Consider the following 23,318-nt stretch of genomic DNA (forward strand, 5'->3'; position numbering starts at 1 on the left):
AGTTTCACTGTATAAAGATGTATATCTATAGAATACAAAATATAAATAAACAACCTACTACTTAAAATGTAATCAAGACCTGAGTACTTCTACTTTTACTCAAGTACAAGACCCGAGTACTTCTACTTTTACTCAAGTACAAGACCCGAGTACTTCTACTTTTACTCAAGTGCAAGATCTGAGTACTTCTACTCAAGAACCAGATCTGAGTACTTCTACTTTTACTCAAGTACAAGACCCGAGTACTTCTACTTTTACTCAAGTGCAAGATCTGAGTACTTCTACTCAAGAACCAGATCTGAGTACTTCTACTTTTACTCAAGTACAAGACCCGAGTACTTCTACTTTTACTCAAGTGCAAGATCTGAGTACTTCTACTTTTACTCAAGAACCAGATCTGAGTACTTCTACTTTTACTCAAGTACAAGACCCGAGTACTTCTACTTTTACTCAAGTACCAGACCCGAGTACTTCTACTTTTACTCAAGTACCAGACCCGAGTACTTCTACTTTTACTCAAGTACCAGACCCGAGTACTTCTACTTTTACTCAAGTACCAGACCCGAGTACTTCTACTTTTACTCAAGTACCAGACCCGAGTACTTCTACTTTTACTCAAGTACCAGACCCGAGTACTTCTACTTTTACTCAAGTACAAGACCAGAGTACTTCTACTTTTACTCAAGTACAAGACCCGAGTACTTCTACTTTTACTCAAGTGCAAGATCTGAGTACTTCTACTCAAGAACCAGATCTGAGTACTTCTACTTTTACTCAAGTACAAGACCCGAGTACTTCTACTTTTACTCAAGTACAAGATCTGAGTACTTCTACTTTTACTCAAGTACCAGATCTGAGTACTTCTACTCTTACTCTAGTACAAGATCTGAGTACTTCTACTTTTACTCAAGTACAAGACCCGAGTACTTCTACTTTTACTCAAGTACAAGACCCGAGTACTTCTACTTTTACTCAAGTACAAGACCCGAGTACTTCTACTTTTACTCAAGTACAAGACCTGAGTACTTCTACTTTTACTCAAGTACAAGACCCGAGTACTTCTACTTTTACTCAAGTGCAAGATCTGAGTACTTCTACTTTTACTCAAGAACCAGATCTGAGTACTTCTACTTTTACTCAAGTACAAGACCCGAGTACTTCTACTTTTACTCAAGTACAAGACCCGAGTACTTCTACTTTTACTCAAGTACAAGACCCGAGTACTTCTACTTTTACTCAAGTACAAGACCCGAGTACTTCTACTTTTACTCAAGTACAAGACCCGAGTACTTCTACTTTTACTCAAGTACAAGACCCGAGTACTTCTACTTTTACTCAAGTACAAGACCAGAGTACTTCTACTTTTACTCAAGTACAAGACCCGAGTACTTCTACTTTTACTCAAGTGCAAGATCTGAGTACTTCTACTCAAGAACCAGATCTGAGTACTTCTACTTTTACTCAAGTACAAGACCCGAGTACTTCTACTTTTACTCAAGTACAAGATCTGAGTACTTCTACTTTTACTCAAGTACCAGATCTGAGTACTTCTACTCTTACTCTAGTACAAGATCTGAGTACTTCTACTTTTACTCAAGTACCAGATCTGAGTACTTCTACTTTTACATGTGGTGGAGTAGAAGTGTAAAGTAGTAGAGATACTCAAGTACGTCATATTTACAGTACTTGAGTTACTTAACGCCACTTCTGTAAATACACACTTAGCTCATATGCTATGACATCATTAAGCTTGGCTGTGTTTAGCTTTAGCTTTGTGTATAAATACAGATAGCACTTGTTTGAATGTGTTCCTTTGAGGAAGTCCAGCGATGCTCGCATCACAGCAGTGTTCTCATGTGGGTGGAAACACACTGCTCAAACTACTCGTGCAAAGCTACTGTACACACCCTTTACTCATGTACAAGTACACAGTATTAGTACACATTGTTAGAGTGTCCCCGAACATCACACAGTGGTGCATTCAGGTCCGAACATCTCCCACGCAGCGCGAAGCACAAAGCCGACACACATCACAGGAAACGTTTTAAAAACATGAAACAGAAACACAGAAGAAGAAGGGAGGCTGTGTAAAAGAGTGTACATGTACCTGAGGAGTGTTTATGGAGAGGTCTGCCGCGGAGAATCCAGAAGAATGTGTGTGTTAACACCCCTCCCTTCTTCTGCACACTGAAGTTGAACACTGTGAGGACGAGACGCGAGGAGAGAGAGAGCGCGAGGAGGGTCACTCCTCCGAGGAGCGCGAGGCGGTAACTCTGCGCATGCGCTGTAGCTTTGACCAGGACGACTTCAGAAATACAGAAATACAACTTATTTTTCTATAAAGTGAAGATTTGTTTACCTGCGTTTGATACACGCTCTGATAGAATAACTGGATGCTGTTAGAAAAACCCAAGAAACAAAGAAATACTATTACGATACGTCACACATACGAGGAATTTGACTTGATGTCATGGAGCATACGTAAAATATAAAACCAAAACTCTCCATATAAAAGACGTTTTACATAAAATCAGAACAGAAACATTACAAAGAAAACATAAAAACACAAACAGTAGTTTGTAAAATGCAGAGTCAAATAGTGGGGTGGGGGCATAGGGTGGGGGGTTTGAAAGCTGAGTGAATAAGTGAGTGTTTATGAAGGATTGGTCCCACAAGAGGTTTCATATCTTTATTATAATTAATTGTATTACATTATTATCTTGTTTTGTTTTGTATGTGATTAAAAAACCTTTAGAGTGTGGGGTGAAGACAAATGTACAGCAATTTAACGTCCTAAAAATACATTTGAACGTTGCGTTTCTATTTCGTTAGTAAAACTTCTTAGATCTGAGTCAGAGTGAGATCTCGCTCTGTTCCTCTCTCTGCAGCGACACTCCCACTCCTCACATATACATCTCGGTTTTAAAAAGAGGAACCATACATGAACATGCATTCCCAGAAGAGATGTGCACCCTGACCCCCACAGCCACACATTTCTACACAATTTAACACACAGAAACTAAAACTAACATTTAATTAGACTTTGTTTTTCGAAATGTCTTTATGCCATGCTGCCACTCTCTGAATATTGTTTCCTTTGTTCCCATCCCATTTAATCTCATTAACTCAAAAACACGACAACATGACGGTTGAATTTGAAGGATAGGGTTTTGGAGTTGAGTCGTGGATATGAGGCTATATAACTTTGATTGATTGAACATCAGGGCCCTTTCTCATTTCTCTAATTCCCCTCCTCAACTCCTATCCTCGTATCTTAAGTCCCGCCCACATGAGATGCGAGCGGAGGAGTCGAGGAGAGAGGAGAGGAGCCGAGGAGAGAGGAGGGGAAGCAGCAATGAGAAATCCTCTCGTGGATCTGAGTCTATAAATAAAATTTGATTGATTGATTGATTGAACATCAGGAGTCTGACTTCTCCCCAAAACTTGAAAAAGTTAACAAAATGTCCAGATTAAAATGTTTCCCATTTAATTTACTTATTTAAAATGTTCTCTTTCAGGATGAATATCTTTATTAGTACTAATAGACCAATGCACATATTGTTAAACACACATGTATTGTTATATAAAGTACGTTGCATACTTTTACTTCCACTTCTCATGTTTTATTTATTTTATATATTACTGCAGGTTTAGTTTAACTTCAAAATATTTGTATTTTAAATTATTTTATTGCACATTGTTAGGTTCCCTTGTAGATCTAGGGGTACCAAGGGAAGTAGCGACACACAAGATAGCCGGACGAGAGAAAAAGGAGAGGAAACTGAATGCTGAAGGAGTTTAAGTGAGGTTTTAATTAGTTAATAAGTAAGGCGGCTCACCAGCCAAAGTACAAAACAAACCTACAGTGAACAACACACAACTATGCTGGGTCTCCCACAGAGACATGCTGCACACATGCAGCCAGATGAGAAGGAGAGAGAAAGCCTCTCACTGCCGTCCTCCTCCGGTCCTATATTGAAGCCCTGATTGTCAATTAGGAGCACCTGGGGAGAGGCTGCACCTGGGGAGAGGCTGCACCTGGGGAGAGGCTGCACCTGGGGACAATCAGAGGGAGAGAGAGGAAAACACACACACACGACCACACAAACACTACGGCACGTAACACACATTCATAGTTTATTGTTTTTATTTATATATAATTATTGTAATGCACATTTTTACTGACCTCTTAAATTTGTATAAATATTTCTATTTTATTTTATCCTTTTTATTTTACTCTCACTTCTCATTTTTATACACATTTTTTTATTTTATCAATTTTTTGCCCTTTTAACTTTTTATTTATGAAAATATTTGTATTTATTATTGTATTGCAAATCTACTCCAACATCTTACTTTTTATAAATTATCTTATTTATCTTAACTTTATTCTTATTTTTATAGAAATATTTTTTATTTATTTAATCGTATTATTTCACATTTTACTTTGGGATATATTTATGAAAAAATATATTCTTTTATGCACATTTTTACTTCGATATCTTGTGTTTTTATATAAATATTTAATACCGTCACAAAACCCAATTTTCAGGAGTTCCCAATAACACTGATCACAAACACCTGCGTATATTTCCATTGTTGTTTATTGGTCAGTATTTCTCACAGGCAATAATAATCATTGTCATAATAGTGCACTTTTCCTTTGTTGTAATTATACTACAGACATTTCTCTTCGTCGTCATCATTTAGCTGTTTCTCTCGACCCACCCTCCCCCCAACACACCTCCCTCAAATTTCATTTTTTTTCAACGCCACAAATTCCCCTTTCTACGGTGTGGAGTTTCAGGAGTTTGGGGGTTAAGGGTGGAGGATTAGGGTAGTACGGGTGTAAGGGGACTAATGGCAGGAGATTATAGTCGTATAATTGTAACTGCAAGAATAACGATGAGAGGAACGGTGACTACAGTGTCGATAAAATATAGTGAACGCTACATAGATATGGATGGAATACAATGGAGACAAGCGTACAGTGTATACAAATGAATATACATCGTCTGCGTAGAGTATAAAACAAGGGGAAGGTTATATGAGGGGTGAGATATGTGCACATACAAAGAGGAGGAATGGGGATGGGTGGGGGGTTTAGAAAAGTGAATTGGGGGAGATAAAGGAGGGGGAGATTTATTTCAATAGAAGCCATGGGTGCAAAGAGTCCCGTACTGAGAGGATTTTGATGCAAAGTTTGCTTAAAATCCAGCAAAAATTCCTCTCTATCATTCAACTAGCTTTGTCTTTCCCTAAAAGCCAATGACATAACTGTGTGTCACGTATGTGTGTAACTTTAAACCCCCTGAACTTACAGATGTGAGGGGCCTCGCAGCTGCTGCTGGATTCTGCTAGAAGGGGCCCACTGAAAACGCCAGGAAGGAAAAAGAAAGCCTCTGATTACATAATGAGGGGGGGGGGGGGGGAGAGACACATGTTCTGTGAAACCAGATGGAAGACTGTCCTGATGACACTGAACAAGACAGTCGTTTTCACAGAGCTTTCTCGTAGGATTTAAACCTGGGAAGTTGTGTTTGCAGTTGGATGTTAATGAGTGTAAGCAGACAACTGCAAACCACACTTTCAAGTTCTTCCAATAGAAACTGGCTCTTAAATCTATAAATAAAAGCAGTTTCAGTTGAGGGTGCAGTGTGAAGAGACCAGTGAAAGTCGACTACAAACGTGACGTGGTTTCAGTGGATCGTTGTTTGGCAAAAAGTCTTCAAAAGGGTGAATGAATTTGACAGGAAATGCAGTTACTGTTGTTGTTATGTAGCATTCAGCAAGTCTGCAGCCAGGCTAGCTCTGTGATGCTACTTTGAGCTACATGCTAACTGATGTACAGCTAAATATGGAGACTTTTCTTCCCTTTCTCTTCCGGCTTAACAGTATTTACTTTAGCTAGCTTTGCATTTGACTAAAAGTGGATGTAGGGAATGAATATGACCCAAAATGCAAGAGTCTGCAGACATGCTAGCTCTGGGAGGCTTTACTGTGAGCTGAATGCTAACTGATGTTGAGCAAAGAAGAACAAAAATGTGGAGAATGTTTGTTCTTCCCTCCTCCTGATTAACGGTATTTACTCTAGCTAGCTTTGTATTTTACTAAAAGTGGATATGAGGTGAGTTTGTCTGTAATACAATAGACTAACAGTCTGCAGCCATGCTAGCTCTGAGAGGTTGTAATTTGAGCTAAATGCTAATTGATGGTTAGCAGGTGTCATGTTTGCCATGTGCTTGGTTTACCTCGTTAGCATGCTAACAGTTGATTAGCTCTAAACCCAAAGCAGAGCTCAGGATCAGGGAATGTTTTGCAGGTGTTTTAACATAAAGCAAAGTATTTGACCTGTTGATTTACAAGTCACAGGATAACTATTTATGTATTTAGCATTCTGAAACATAAAGACATGCTAGCCCTGTGAGGCTTTCCTTTGAGCTGAATGCTAACTGATGTTGAGCTAAAATATGGAGAACTGTCCGGTATTTCCTCTAACTAGCTTTGTATTTTACTAAAAGGTGAGTTTGTCGGCAATAATAGAGACTAACAGTGTGCAGCCATGCTAGCTCTTAGCTTACCTCGTTAGCATGCTAACAGTTGCCAGTTAGCTCTAAACCCGAAGCAGAGCTCAGGTTTAGGGAATGTTTTGCAGGTTTTTTTTTTACCGTAAAGCAAAGTATTTTATCTGAGGATTTCTAAAGTGACAAGGGTTCATTCTCTGTGGATCATGAATTACAATATTTCAGTTTGCACCAACAACAAGCCATCATTAGCCAAGTTTACATCCAAAGTGATCCCAAATGTTGTTCAATCCACTTATGTAACGCGTTTAGCATCCTGCTCTCTTTCGCCCTGAACAAATAAAGGAGTGAATACATTTCCAGTGTTAAGACTCTTTTGTCCTCGAAGCTTACCTCTATCGGTGTGTGCATAACGTGTGAACATGGTGCCAAACAAGCAGGTAAAACACAGTGTAAAAATGCATGGTATTTTTGCAGCATTAATTGTCATAATAGAGAAAAAGGAGAGGAATTGTTTTTTTCAGGGAAAGCTTGTTTCTCTAAAGAGACATTTCCCGTTCTTAACCCATCTCCTGTTTTTCCATTCATGAAACACTTTCATGACAAACACAAATACACGACAAACAAATAAATAAATAGATAAATAAATACACTTTCAATAAATATATGTGGAACAAAAATAAGTTAACACTTTCAAAAGAGTTGTTCACATTCACATTGTTGGTGCCGCCCTCATAAACAATCAAAACAGAACGACAGGTGCAGAAGTAGAAAAACAAGGTATGGAAAATATAAAATAAAACAAGATTAATTTCATTCTTTATGTGTGGCTTCACTTTTCCTCGTCCAGGCAGATTGTGTGCAGTGTTTCTATAGCAAGTCTCAGCTATTTCCTTTCCCTTCTTGTAAAAAGTCCATCATTTGTTCGTTTCTCCGTCGAAGAAGACTGTATTTGGGGCTTTGGCGTCGCCCTGCATCCTTTTGCGTCTATTGTCAAACTAAAAGGAACTTAGAAAGGGTTTCAGTTGCCTAATTGTGGCTCAAGCCTTTTTATTCTAATTTCACTTTCCCATCATGTTGTACTTTCAAGGACTTCTCAGGAAAGCTTTGGACTTAATTCAATACAATATTCACATGCTAATTTGTACATTGAAAGAGTTATTAGTCACTGTAATGCACCCTCCTATACATACTGGTTGTTCAGTAGTTCCTTGTGACTCCACCGTGAGAGATAGAAGACAAAATACCCATCACAAAAATGCTTTCTTAAACTAATCTGAAGGTAACATGAAGATTTAGTCATGTGAGACAACCCAAATCAGTGTCTTTCTCCTGGCAATCATGAAGGCTTGTGCCTTGTTTACATAATATAATACAGATTATAAATTAGCCTTGTAGTTTTAATGCTCAGGGACAATTATGAGAGTTACAATCTCGTCAACTTGATACAAAGAACTACCACAATGTCCACAGATTGCTGGCAAAGAGGCCGCATAGCAACAATAGCAACCAGTTAGCTCTGGATTAAAGCACTGATGCTAATGCTAATACTTTAGCTAATTGAAAAGCAGCTATGATAGGTTTACTATTATTTTGTATCTGGTGTCATTTGTTAACAAATCATACAAATTTGACAGGCAAAAGTAATTAGTCTTTTTAAAGTATGTGACTTCAAGGCTAGTTTTGGGTTAGCCATCTAAAAAAAACACAACACTAATGCTAACATTATATTTAACATCTAACATTTTCAGCAACTTTTGAAACTATCAGTCCATATCAAATCAAATCTTATTTGTAGAGCACATTTAAAAACGATTTTGGTCGAGCCAAAGTGCTGTACATGTAATTTGTTCCATTATGTTCAGTTAGAAGTATTTTTTTATCAATATCAATTGTGCCAGCTAAAATGACAGCTTTAGCTAGCTAGCTTGTTAGGCTAACAGTAGCTCAATGAGTTGGCAGAAAACTCAAGCTAACTCCTTTTTAAAACAGTAACCTTTAAAAGGGTCTTAAATATGAGTGTGACAGCTATCATGTATATTATATTATGCCTTAGATGCAGAATGAAAAGTGAGCCAATGACTTGTATGTAGCATGTTGAGAAAACCAAATATGCCTATTAATGGTTGCTAAGCTATGCTTTTCTAGGCAGGGTTTAACTAATGTAAGTTAGGCTAACTCCGACCGCTAACGCTTCTTTTAGCTTCTGCTGACATTAGAATGGAGAGACGTAAAAGCTCAATGCTATTATGCTAACAGTACAACAGTAATGTTAGCACAATAGTACTGTTAGAGTACAAAGTATGCACAACACTTCAGCTTTTTGAGGAATCCAAAGTTAGCTAGTTTGGTTTCTAAGCTTCACTTGAACAATGTAAGCTTTGGCTAACGTTAGCATTCAGACTGTGGACTTTGTATCCCATCTTTCAAGGTAGAGTCGCACTTGGGATGAATTACAGGAGAAACAACGGCTTCGTAAATGAATATTGTATTTCTAAAGACTTGGAAAACCTTCCTCAACAAACAGACCCAGCTTTCAGTGCCATTTCTACGTTAGCTTAAATTCATGCGGCTACTTTTTTCCTTCCTTTGCTACCAAATGAATACATCTTGCTAGCTACTCTCCATCTATCTATCCCTCTCTACTCCTCTAGTGTGAATTTTCACTTGTGAGACATTCTAACTGTGGTGTGACGACTAGTGTCCTCTAAATCTAACTAGCTATCCACTTTTTCTCCTCCGTTAAAGGCAATACGGTATCATAGCTTTATCAGTGTATTCAGAAATAACCGTGGGAAATGTATGCTTCTCAAACACTCAAGGAAAATCCGATGTTAAGCTAGCTAAAGGGCTACGTAGATCCATTCTGCGTCATTCTTGCCCTGCTCTCAGACTCCCTGATGGTTAAAGAACAGCATTATGTCTGCTAATTATCTTTAGAGAAATCCACTTTAACGATCAAGAATATTCCTGTAACTCTTTCTCGTAAGACATCCTTATTTTGCTTGAGAACACACATTTGTCTTCATTTAGAAAGTGAGGAGAGCGGGTTTCCTGTCTCCACACGAGGAGGTGTTGATGATCCAGGTGTCAGAAAATAATAAAAGACGTTTGAGTGACGGATGGAGGTTTCCTGGTGGATTTGAACCACGTGTTGTGAGTGCAGCTTTGTGAGAAGGTCGTGTGCTTTTTGGATTTGTTGAGCGGATGAACAATGTTTTTCCATGGCTGTCATCTTTTCCTGTATAGAGTGGTGCAGGAATGAGTCCTAAACCCCGGGAATGAGTCAGCATTTTATCACCTGGTCTGGAGGTCAATGGTTTCTGAATGTGTTTTTGGTTGTTGTTGCTATCAAGTGTCTAAATGATACGACTAAACAACTAAACAAAGTCATGTGACCGTGCTGTAGTTATTTTATAGCCCAACATTAGCCACCTTTAGCTTGGCGACGGTGACGTGAAGTCATGTGACCGTGCTGTAGTTCTTTTATAGCCTAACATTAGCCACCTTTAGCTTAGCAACGGTGACGTGAAGTCATGTGACCGTGCTGTAGTTCTTTTATAGCCTAACATTAGCCTCCTTTAGCTTAGCAACGGTGACGTGAAGTCATGTGACCGTGCTGTAGTTCCTTTATAGCCCAACATTAGCCACCTTTAGCTTAGCGGTGGTGACGTGAAGTCATGTGACCGTGATGTAGTTCTTTTATAGCCCAACATTAGCCTCCTTTAGCTTAGCGACGGTGACGTGAAGTCATGTGACCGTGCTATAGTTCCTTTATAGCCCAACATTAGCCACCTTTAGCTTAGCGGTGGTGACCGTGCTGTAGTTCCTTTATAGCCCAACATTAGTTTTTTAGTTCAGAAATCATAAAGTGGTGTTAATATGTGGAGATTATCCTGCTGAACTAAACGTGTAAGTATCATAAACGTTAAGAATATTTTCTGCAATAACCCAAAATCACATGGAGAAATCCCATTGGACCAGGGAGATGCTGCCTTCAGGGACAAACACAGAAATACAACATTACTGCACCACTCTATTTCTCTTGTTTGTTGGGACTTCTTGCACCATCTTGTCTTCAGGCTCTGATGAGAAGCTATTGTCTCTGAAGTCTGACACACTTCTACTAAAATCCGGGGAAATTCTCCGTCTTATCCCAAGATCAGCTTCAAGGAAAAATGTCCCCCTCCTCCTTCACATTGCTTTGGAATAATGGCAAGAAGCAAGGAAGGAAGTGAGGAAAGTAGTCTAGTTGCAGCTCATAGAGTCCTGTCGTGAATCCGGACATGTTGAGTACTCCAACGTTTTATGTAGGAGCCAAAATGCTACTTAGCCTGAGTTTATTATTTGTATTATCATTACTTATCATTTTATTTGTATTAGTTGAGCACTTCCACATGGGTGTGGTTTGTGTTTTTAGGTCACCTGTTACCTTGCGCTGACATAAGTTATTGTGTGTTATTTTGTTTATTAAAGTATAGCAATCCAGCTCGAAGAAAACTGCCAGATGCCAGAAGTGGGAAGTAGTGGAGTACAAATACTTCGTTACCAGTATCAGTACTTTACTCCACTACTTATTTTTCTGACGACTTGTTACTTTGACTTCTTACATGTTGAACTCAAATACCTGTACTTTCTACTTCTTACATGTTGAACTCAAATACCTGTACTTTCTACTTCTTACATGTTGAACTCAAATACCTGTACTTTCTACTTCTTACATGTTGAACTCAAATACCTGTACTTTCTACTTCTTACATGTTGAACTCAAATACCTGTACTTTCTACTTCTTACATGTTGAACTCAAATACCTGTACTTTCTACTTCTTACATGTTGAACCCAAATACCTGTACTTTCTACTTCTCACATGTTGAACTCAAATACCTGTACTTTCTACTTCTTACATGTTGAACTCAAATACCTGTACTTTCTACTTCTTACATGTTGAACTCAAATACCTGTACTTTCTACTTCTTACATGTTGAACTCAAATACCTGTACTTTCTACTTCTTACCTGTTGAACTCAAATACCTGTACTTTCTACTTCTTACATGTTGAACTCAAATACCTGTACTTTCTACTTCTTACATGTTGAACTCAAATATCTGTACTTTCTACTTCTTACATTTTGAACTCAAATACCTGTACTTTCTACTTCTTACATGTTGAACTCAAATACCTGTACTTTCTACTTCTTACATGTTGAACTCAAATACCTGTACTTTCTACTTCTCACATGTTGAACTCAAATACCTGCACTTTCTACTTCTCTCATTTCCCAAACAGCTGGTTCCTTTAGTCTGAATGTGTGTTTGATGCGTGATCATTATTCTTTAGAGTCATTGCGTGCCTATTGATTTGAACACGATCCGTGGATCCATCATTTCCTGGTCTTCTCTAAAGAAGAGGGACCAATGGAAACGTTGTCATGTTGCCGTTGTTCAGCATGGAAACATTCATTAGCTAACAATGACATTATTGTTCTATTAATATAAAGGGAGGTCAGGTACTCTTTAAAGCAGCTGCTAGTTATGGGTACTTTTTACTGAAGTACACTTCAAAGTTCTTTACTTTGACTTGAGTGAAGAAGTTTAGTCAGTACTTCTACTTTCACCAGAGTATGTTTAAACACGAGTATCTGTACTTCTACTTGAGTAAAGGATGTGTGTACTTTTACCATCTCTGCCGGATGCTAGCCTGCATATGACGGGACATTTGCCAAACTTTTGGAGGTACTCAACATTTCCCGGATTCTCACTGCTGGCAACTAGACTGGACTAAATAGGAAAAGGATGAGGGGAGGACTGAGGGAAGGAGGAGAAAAAGGCCTTTTTAGGACGACCCTCTTCCCAGACATTCGTTCAGGGGTGAGACTGCGTCCCGTTAGACGCCGACAGGAGTCTGGTCTTGTCTTTTCCCGACTCTTTTCTCTGTAAAGTTGTCCCGCTGCTGCTTCCCTCCGCCGGACGATCCTTTTCCACCCGATCTCGCTCAGAACCGCTTTCGGAGCGTCGGGAATTCTGCCGGGAAGGAGTGGAGGGCCGCGAGATCTGACAGCCGTTCTTCTCATCTGAGGGGCCAGAGGTGGGAAAACAGAGAGAGGAGACTTGAAACAAACAATACTGGAGGAAGGGGAAGAAGAAGTACTCTGATATTTACTTAAAGTAAATAGCAATACTACAGGGAAGAAGTACTGTGTTACAAGTAAGAGTCCTGCATTCAAAATGTTCCTCAAGTGAAAGTAGAAAAGTATTCTCATCTAAATATAGTGAAAGACAGTAAAAGTAGTCGTTGTGCAGATTGGTCCATTTCAGAATAATATATATATATGTTTTATAATGATTGATCATGAAAGTGTTCTCAAAGCTGGTGAAGGTGCAGCTAGTTTGAAGTACTTTGTATACTGCAGATGGATATCTGAACCTATAATTATAGGTACATGTTTATTTATTAGTGTATTTATATTTTATATTAGCTAATCATCTGAATCTGTAAAAAAAAAAAAGGCGGAGTTTGACATTTGCGCTTGGGGGGGGCAAACCTTTTTTTACTGACTTCCCAACTATTGTGTGGGGTGCTACAGATACAGTAGCAATAAAGCGTTCACCGCACTGAGTATGACTTTTCCACATACGAACACAACTCGTCCCGTCATGCACGCCTCATGCCCGCCGTACACACTCACTCATATGGAAGGGGCGGTCTCTCCCCCCAACAACATGCATTACATACCTGCACACATCTTACTTATTTGATAACTACTATATCCCTTGGTTACTTGAACACGCTACAATATTATTAACGAGTGTCCTACCTTATTAAAATATTGATATACGAAATATTTGTATTGGAACAGTTTTAGACGTAGTAATGCTGTAACATATTTCAGCCACTAGGGGGGGCAATGCCCCCCCCCCGCAAAATCCGCCTATGGGTAAAGAACCCCAAAATCTTAGTTAGGTACAATATGAGTGTGTGTGTGTGTGTGTGTGTGTGTGTGTATGAGTGTGTGTGTGTGTGTGTGTGTGTGTGTGTGTGTATGAGTGTGTGTGTGTGTGTGTGTGTGTGTGTGTGTGTGTGTGTGTGTGTGTGTGTGTGTGTGTGTGTGTGTGTGTGTGTGTGTGTGTGTGTGTGTGTGTGTGTGTGTGTGTGTGTGTGTGTGTGTTTGTGTGTTTCTTACCAGCCAGTGCCTGCACAGAGGGCTGATCATGAGAACTCAGCAGCTGAGCCTGAATCGTCTCCACGACTCTCTTAAATCTGCGACTCGGACCTGCGAGCAGAGAGAGGAGCAACTGGGATGCATTCATTGTGTTTTTTTAAGCCTACAAAAAAATGTAGATGTTGAATTTATGGAAGACATCCTCATGAATAGAATAAAGGGGACTGTGGCTTTGAGGCGGTGCATTGAACTTTCAGTCGGAAAATTGTAGGTTCGTTCAGCCCCTGCAGTCAACATATTGAGGATCCTTGCAGGGACGATTCTAGACCAATCTTACTGGGGGGCCAGTTATTTTATGAGAGGAGCACAATAAACACGGTTAAAGAATACAAAGACGGTATAAAGTGGGAGAGAAACTCCCTCTGGAGGGAACACAGGGATCACACTAGAGCAGGGGTTTCCAAACTCTTTTCACCGAGGGCCACACACAGAAAAATATACGAAGGGCTGGGCCGCTCACTAGAGGTATATCGCCTCATAAGATCAGGTATAAGTCAGCAAAATCAATTAAATGTAGGTAAATTATTCTTGATACTTGAAAATGCTTTAAGAAACACAACAGCCTCCATCACAACTCTCTATAGGGTTTCAATTGTTTTGTTGGCAGCTCATTCCTTAAAACAGAAGCTTCAGATCGATTATCATAAGAGGAACTATGAAGGGTAGATTTCAAGCTTGTTATGTTATTAAGTTATTGGGCTTTATTTTATATCTACTTAAATTAGTTAGAAAATGTTTTCAACTTTAAAAACTGTGCTTACTAACACATGAATACTGTGCGATATATTTGTATGTATATTTTTAAGAAAGACAAGCACAAGTTTCATTTGAAGGCCCTATTTCATTATACTTTTGGAATTTACCGAGGGCCGTTTCAAAATGGGCCACGGGCCGTATTTGGCCCCCGGGCCGTAGTTTGGACACCCCTGCACAAGAGGCACAAAATATGCACATATTTGGGCCTCTTAACACATCTTCCCCATGAACCCATTACCTGTGATCAGGCTGAAGGTGACGCTGTAGATCCCCAGCTCTCTCTTCCCCTCCCTCTCTCTCTCTCTCTCGCCCTCAGAGAAACCAATGTCCACCTGAAGAGGAGATTAGAGATTAGAGATAATAATAATACAGGTTATTTATAAAGCGCTTTTCATGGTGCCCAAAGCGCTTTACAAGCAGATGGTGATTATTATCAGTTTGTGTGTTTCTTTCACTTCTTTCCGCCTCATCAGTGTCGCATGCCACCACCAGGGGCAGTGAAGATGGACATGTTTAAAAGAAACACACTGCTTTATGGAAACTACAAGATAAATGAAATATTGTGAGCTGTTGACCTCATCTATGTGTCTGCAAATATAAATACAACATGCAATATCAAGTACAAAAACACTACATTGATGTGTATTAGATGTATTACATGTACACACATAATACATCAATATCTTACATATTAAAGGCTCAACAGAATATATTTTGGATATAGGGAGGCCCTTTAATATTGGACTGATTGCAGTAACAGTGAATTTTATTAGAATCGTTAACAAATAATCTACTCCACTGAGAACAACATTTCTTTTACCATTTTGATATTTTCGCCCACAATTGTAGGTCCTTCATTTTACACTTAAGTTTGACTTTATTTATTTGTTTGTCTTTTTCATGTTGTGTGTGTGAGCGAATACAGTAACTCTGTGCTGTGATATATGCATTATGAATTCTGCCTAAATGCAGGCTAAAGCTGCGTGAAGGTTTTAGATTGTATACTAGTATTAAATATGAATGTTCTATTATTAAATATTTGTTTATATGATGCTGATATTACAACATGTAAACTCTTCACAGGGAGCATTTGCATATTGAAATAATTATATCATTATACACATTATATACTCTGCATGTTTTAATGTTACTGGCCAGGCCACACGGGGATGGATAGTTAATAAAAACGCAGAAATACCTGGAACTTGACGGGCTTCTGGAAGACAGACGGGCCGCCGGAGGACTTGTACTCTGCCCGGAAACTATTCTGAGAAACAACACTGTGGCTGAGGGACGGGATCTGAGAGGAGAGAGAGAAACACTCAGAGGAACTAAACGCCATAAATACAGCTTTTATAAGGAACTACAGCACGGTCACATGACTTCACGTCACCACGCTAAGCTAAAGGTGGCTAATGTTGGGCTATAAAGGAACTACAGCACGGTCACATGACTTCACCGTCACCACCGCTAAGCTAAAGGAGGCTAATGTTGGGCTATAAAGGAACTACAGCACGGTCACATGACTTCACGTCACCACGCTAAGCTAAAGGAGGGTAATGTTTGGCTATAAAGGAACTACAGCACGGTCACATGACTTCACGTCACCACCGCTAAGCTAAAGGAGGCTAATGTTGGGCTATAAAGGAACTACAGCACGGTCACATGACTTCACGTCACCACCGCTAAGCTAAAGGAGGCTAATGTTGGGCTATAAAGGAACTACAGCACGGTCACATGACTTCACGTCACCACCGCTAAGCTAAAGGAGGCTAATGTTGGGCTATAAAGGAACTACAGCACGGTCACATGACTTCACGTCACCACGCTAAGCTAAAGGAGGTTAATGTTGGGCTATAAAGGAACTACAGCACGGACACATGACTTCACGTCACCACCGCTAAGCTAAAGGAGGCTAATGTTGGGCTATAAAGGAACTACAGCACGGTCACATGACTTCACGTCACCACCGCTAAGCTAAAGGAGGATAATGTTGGGCTATAAAGGAACTACAGCACGGTCACATGACTTCACGTCACCACCGCTAAGCTAAAGGAGGCTAATGTCGTCTAATTTAGACACTTATACAATATTAAATCCACCAGTGGGGTATTTACTGACGTATCTCTTCAGTTTGTGTTAAAACCACAGACTTCATTTCAGACTAAAAACACATTCAGAAAACCATTGACCTCCAGACCCCGGGACAGGAAGTGATGAAATGCTGACTCATGCCAGGGTTTTAGGACTCATTCCTGCACCTCTATATATATATAGTATTATATATGAATGTCTAAACTCACGGAGAGGAAGGCGTGCACGATGTCCGCCTTGATGGAGCTGAGCGGTTTGTCTCGAATCATCACGAAGATCTGCTCCTCTTTCTCCAGAGTGATGAAGTTCCCGAACCACGACTTCTTAGCCAGTCTGCAAACAAGCAAGGGTTGGATAAGATAATATCAGAATACTTTTATAAGACCCCATTTACACGGGAACGTATGCATTTTCAAAAAAGTCTTCCGTTCACACGCATTCGATTCATTAACGTGTCCGTTCACACGAGACCGCTGGAAACGCTGTAGTACATATGCCAGGCCTGTAAGTGGCGCTGCTGCCGCCACAAAATACACCAAAAGCAGTGAAGAAGACCCCTTTATTCTCAGCGGTGGACGGCGTGTGCTCCTGCTGTAAATCTCTCCGGTAGTCCACCAGCAGATGAAAAACACCCACCTCTCTGCCTCTTCCAAGGGACGAGGGGACCGTGCGGCAGAGTTTCCGTTAACATTTTTTTCCGCCGGTCAACATGTCCGTTAAAGTTTAAATCTTCCGGACAAAATTAGAAAAGTGCCGGTCAGAGGTCTTCTTTGTTATTTATTGAGCTTTAAAACAAATTGATAACGACTCTATATTGTAGTGCCGAGAGATAGGGAGTCAGAGGCGGTGCAAGGAAGGTGCAAAAGGGAACTTTATTTGAGAGCAGCTAAGGTCATGTTGTCCGGTTGCAGTCCGGGAAGAAGAGAGAAAAGCCAGGAGGGCACACAACATATATAGTAAACACATAACATGTCCGTGTGGGAACAATACCCCCAACTGTAGTTCCATGTATGAATTATGAACCAGTGTATTAATAGGTGGTCACCACACAAGCCCCGCCAGAATTCAAACATGGCAAAAAATTCTCGCATCCGTGGAGGAAGCACCACAGGGGCCGAGGAGGGTGGGGTCGCAGGTGAGGGCCGGGCCACGGAACGGGCCGACGAAAGGGGGCCGCAGGAGAGGGTAGGGGCCCTAATGAGGGCGAGGGCACCTCCACCGGGGGCGGGCCGGAACGGGCCGTCGTAAGGGAGCCGCAGTAGGTGTCGTGGCGAATGAAGTCCTCGGCAGGCGTCGAGGTATCCCAGAGAGGGAGGAGCAGTCTCCCCGGGAGGAAGGAGACGTGGACAGATGAGAGGCCAGACAGGGTCCCGGAGCGCGCCACCCATGGGCCGATGGAGCATGGGCGACGTCTGAAACTGTCGAGGCGAGACGGGGTCCAGGAGTGCGCCACCCAGGCGCCGATGAAAACGTGAGTGGCGTCTGGAACCGCCGTCGAGGTGGTGAAAAAAAGCTGAGTGTCCAAACGAGGTCAACCGGCTGGTCGAACCTCCTCTCCGGCACCGGAAAAAATAGTTAACAGTCAGATGTTAACAGAAATACGTCGACAGCCGTTAACAGCTAGCCGTTAGCCGCTAGCTGGCAGCCATGGGTAGCCGCTAGTCGTCGTCAGCGTGCAGCCGCACGCCCCGAAGAAACAAGCCCACGAGGTAGCCATCGGGTTGCTGGTCTACCCAGCAGGTCGTGCATCGTCCCCCCGTTGGTTGGAAGGCTGATGCGGGAACGGCGAGCAACGTCCCCAGCTCTTCTGCGGGACGCGCACCGAGCCTCAGTCCGCGTGCCGGTGGCAGCCACGGACCATTCCAAAAAATCCCCGGCATTTCGAGAAAAAAACTTGCGTTCTTTTTGCCGTGTTCGGGTCCATCCCGGAAACTTCTCGAGACGTGTCAGGGTCACCAGTGTAGTGCCGAGAGATAGGGAGTCAGAGGCGGTGCAAGGAAGGTGCAAAAGGGAACTTTCTTTGAGAGCAGCAAAGGTCATGTTGTCCGGTTGCAGTCCGGGAAGAAGAGAGAGCAGCCAGGAGGGCACACAACATATATAGTAAACACATAACATGTCCGTGTGGGAACAATACCCCCAACTGTAGTTCCATGTATGAATTATGTCCCAGTGTATTAATAGGTGGTCACCACAATATAATAATATAAGAATAATAAACGGAGCCTCCCTTTTCCTCCCCCTCTTCTGACAGCCCAGCAGCTGATCTCTGAGCAGGAGAGGTGGGGAGAGGGGAGATATGGGGAGAGGGAGAGGTGGGGAGAGGGAGACGTGGGGAGGGGGAGGAGAGGGAGAGGTAGGGAGAGGGAGACGTGGTGGAGAGGGAGACGTGTGGAGAGGGAGAGGTGGGGAGAGGGAGGGTGGGGAGGGGGAGGAGAGGGAGATGGGGAGAGACGAGAGGGAGATGTAGGGAGGGAGACGTGGGGAGAGGAGGAGGGGAGAGAGGGAGATGTGGGAGAGGGAGACGTGTGGAGAGGGAGAGGTGGGGGGAGAGGGAGATGTGGAGGGGAGACGTGGGGAGAGGGAGACTGTGGAGAGAGAGTGGGAGGGAGACGTGGGGGGGAGGGATAGGGGAGTGGGGAAGGGGAGACGTGGGGAGAGGGAGACGTGGGTGAGGGGGGCGTGGGGAGGGGAGACGTGGGGAGGGGGAGGCGTGGGGAGAGGGAGACGTGGGGAGGGGGAGGGCGGGGAGGGGAGGCGGGGCTATTTTCATCGTTATCAGGACATGATCGTATAGGGCGTACAGACGGAGCCGTTTGCCCCCCAGAGCGCTCCGTTTGCAGATCTATCCACCTTGGGACCCGTTATCGTTTGCGGGGTCCGTTCCTATCGTTTTGTCACGGCCTCGTGTGAACGAAAGCGCTATACGCAAGAGAAACTATGCGGATACAACCCGTATCGTCCTCGTGTGGCCGGGGTCTTAGTCCCACAGAGGGGAACAGTACTTTGTTACAGCAGAAAAGAGCCAAAGACAGCTTAATGCTACCGGATAGGATACGATAGGAAGTACTTTATCGATACCAATGGTGGAAATGTTCACGTTGCAGCAGCATAAAAAACAAGGCATTGTACATTAGAGAAATTAAAAGAGTAGAAATAAACAATTCTAAAAATGTAAACATCTCACAATAGAAATAAAACAGCATTAAAAAATTAAAAAATATACATTTTTATCAATTTACAGTAAACTGATTATAATAAGTTCGGTGTTGGTAATTAACAAAGTAAATGGACTCTTGTACTGTACTCAAGACCAACTTTCAGATACTTTACTTTACGTATTTCCATCTTATATTATTTTATGTATGCATTTGAACATGTTTTGCATTTGGACGCAGTCAAAATAACACGTTAACAGAGAGAAAATGCGAATCGAGACGTTTTGAGCGTAAAATGCATATTCACTGTAGCCCTTAGCTAATCCATGCTATTATGCTATACTGTAATTGAATTATTTCCTGCACTTTACTTTGTTATTACGATATTTGATGTATGTATGAATGCTAGCTTTACTCCTCTCTTCGTACTTGTATAATGACAATAAATGCGTCTATATTATTATGATCATGAAATAAAGTGAGGTACATGATTCTGGAAACAGGAGTTGATACAAATCTATGTCCTGGAGTCTGAAAGCATCCATCAAACACCAAATGGACTTTGTGGAAAGACCGTTTTGAAATGTTGTTTTGCACTTTTAGACATCGTAAAGTAGAGAAAGACTTACTCTGGACTGGACTCCGGAGTCAGACTGGACATGTCCTCTGATGTGGGAACTACAAAAAGAAAAAGAGTGAGTAACGGAAAAGGGAAAGGGCAGTGAGTCCTGACGACAGGCTCTACAGTAAATGGCCTGATTGCAGATGATCAGAGACATTAGTGACGAAGCCTGAGGCAGGACACACACGTAGTAATAATACCCTCTGAACTGGATGTGGAGACAAACTGTTAGCAGAGCATCAAGGTCACAGCGATGGAGAAACATGTCCTACAAATGCATTTTCATTATCAATCAGTGGAGAAGATGCACACCTTCATCATTCACTGTCTCTGATTGGCTGAAACCCCAAACAGGTCATTGCAGCATTACCCATAACCCCCTCTGTTTCAGCCCTGTTTCCAAAGTGCTGATTCTCTGTCTGTTACTTCAGATGAAAATAAGGAGCCCCTCCCCACGCCCCTCTGAGAGACATTTGGTTACAAAGAACTCAATGGAGCTCTAGAGGAGATTCAGGTGATATGGGGGGGGGTTACCTTGGTTGCTGATTGGCTAATGGTTACACAAGACAAAACATCGTTATGACATCATCAAGTGGCCAAAATCTGATCAGCTCATTTTCAGACAGGTTTTTATAGAAATGGATCAAAAGAGAGAGAATCTTTGTTCCTGAAACTTTCAGAGTCTCTTTCCACAGAGGGGACACATGTTGATGTAGAAGAGACATGAAGAAGAGAGGACACATGTTGATGTAGAAGAGACATGAAGAAGAGGGGACACATGTTGATGGAGAAGAGACATGAAGAAGAGGGGACACATGTTGATGTAGAAGAGACATGAAGAAGAGGGGACACATGTTGATGTAGAAGAGACATGAAGAAGAGGGGACACATGTTGATGTAGAAGAGACATGGAGAAGAGGGGACACCATGTTGATGTAGAAGAGGACATGGAGAAGAGGGGACACATGTTGATGTAGAAGAGACATGAAGAAGAGGGGACACATGTTGATATAGAAGGAGACATGAAGAAGAGGGGACACATGTTGATGTAGAAGAGCATGAAGAAGAGGGGACACATGTTGATGTAGAAGAGACATGGAGAAGAGGGGAACACATGTTGATGTAGAAGAGACATGAAGAAGAGGGGACACATGTTGATGTAGAAGAGAATGAAGAAGAGGGGACACATGTTGATGTAGAAGAGACATGGAGAAGAGGGGACACATGTTGATGTAGAAGAGACATGAAAAGAAGAGGGGACACATGTTGATATAGAAGAGACATGAAGAAGAGGGGACACATGTTGATGTAGAAGAGACATGAAGAAGAGGGGACACATGTTGATGTAAGAAGAGACATGAAGAGAGGGGACACATGTTGATGTAGAAGAGACATGGAGAAGAGAGGAACACATGTTGATGTAGAAGAGACATGGAGAAGAGGGGACACATGTTGATGAAGAAGAGACATGAAGAAGAGGGGAAACATGTTGATGTAGAAGAGACATGAGAAGAGGGGACACATGTTGATGTAGAAGAGACATGAGAGAGAGGGGACACATGTTGATGTAGAAGAGACATGAGAAGAGGGGACACATGTTGATTGTAGAAAGAGACATGAGAAGAGGGGACACATGTTGATGTAGAAGAGACATGAAGAGAGGGGACACATGTTGATGTAGAAGAGACATGGAAGAAGAGGGGACACATGTGATGTAGAAGAGACATGAAGAAGAGGGGACACATGTTGATGTAGAAGAGACATGAAGAAGAGGGGAACACAGTGTTGATGTAGAAGAGACATGGAGAAGAGGGGACACATGTTGATGTAGAAGAGACATGAAGAAGAGGGGACAACATGTTGATGTAGAAGAGACATGAAGAAGAGGGGGACCATGTTGATGTAGAAGAGACATGAAGAAGAGGGGACACATGTTGATGGTAGGAAGAGACATGGAGAAGAGGGGACACATGTTGATGTAGGAAGAGACATGAGAAGAGGGGACACATGTTTGATGTAGAAGGAGACATGAAGAAGAGGGGACAAACGTGTTGATGTAGGAAAGACATGAAGAAGAGGGTACACATGTTGATTTATGATAGGGGAGAACAGAAGAAAGGGGGACACATGTTGATGGTAGAAGAGTACATGAAGAAGAAGGGGACACAGGATGTTGATGTAGAAGAGACATGAAGAAGACGGGGACACATGTTTGATGTAGAAGAGCCATGAAAGAAGTGGATTGGCATAATAGAAGCGGTGTGCGAGGGAGGACGTTATCAAACCTGAAAGGAAGCTGCTGTTCCCTCGACTAAAGCAAAGCGAGGGGTTGCTTCTCCAGAGGATTAGGAAAAGAATCTGTTTGATAAATGCACGTTTTGTTCAGGATAATCTCCACATGTCTATTTCATAATGTTCTAATCATAAATCTAACGTCCAGAAGCTAAATGCTAACGTGATGCTATAAAGGAACTACAGTGAGTCCAGCAGCACGACTTCAACGTCACGCCGACTTCAGATCCAGATTCAAACACACAGACTCTAGATGGAACGAGTTGAAGCGTTTGTTTGAACACTCCGCAGGAGGCAGGGACTTGCTTTCAAGCAGAACAGAAACTAAGTTAGAGCAGTGTTTACGTGTTCGGCGTAATGACGTACAACGTCCTCCACGACTTCTGTAGTCCTATTCAGCCACTTGGTAACAACCATCGTTTCTCAGGCACGTCAACTCTTCAGAAATCACCAGTGGGGTCACTGCTGATGATTTAATGTCCTAGAACAAAACGTGATCCGTCTCTTCAATGAGTCTCAACCACAGACCTTAGTTCAGCTAGTTTCCTAAACCCTACGGAGAGATCCCATTGGCTCTGAGACGAGGGAACAGGAAGTGGAGAAATGCTGACTCACTTCCTGGTTTTAGGACTCATTCCTGCACCACGCTATTG

The 23,318-nt window shown here is 41.9% G+C and overlaps 1 protein-coding gene across 2 annotated transcripts in view; it reads right to left on the bottom strand.

Annotated features, from left to right (window-relative positions):
* Nucleotides 1-11,992: 11,992 nt before the first annotated feature.
* Nucleotides 11,993-23,318, bottom strand: part of LOC117557347 (serine/threonine-protein kinase BRSK2-like) — a gene marked incomplete at its 5' end in the record, with an annotated part of 59,966 nt that continues 48,640 nt past the window's right edge. The window contains 6 exon segments of one of the 2 annotated variants that reach the window (XM_034233157.1): nucleotides 11,993-12,606; nucleotides 13,708-13,797; nucleotides 14,741-14,834; nucleotides 15,701-15,802; nucleotides 16,806-16,929; nucleotides 20,381-20,429. In XM_034233157.1, the coding sequence (XP_034089048.1) occupies nucleotides 12,389-12,606; nucleotides 13,708-13,797; nucleotides 14,741-14,834; nucleotides 15,701-15,802; nucleotides 16,806-16,929; nucleotides 20,381-20,429 (677 nt within the window). In that variant the 3' untranslated portion in view covers nucleotides 11,993-12,388. 2 annotated transcript variants of the gene reach the window in all.

This window comes from Gymnodraco acuticeps, unplaced genomic scaffold, assembly GCF_902827175.1.
Source record: "Gymnodraco acuticeps unplaced genomic scaffold, fGymAcu1.1, whole genome shotgun sequence".
NCBI lineage: Eukaryota > Metazoa > Chordata > Actinopteri > Perciformes > Bathydraconidae > Gymnodraco > Gymnodraco acuticeps.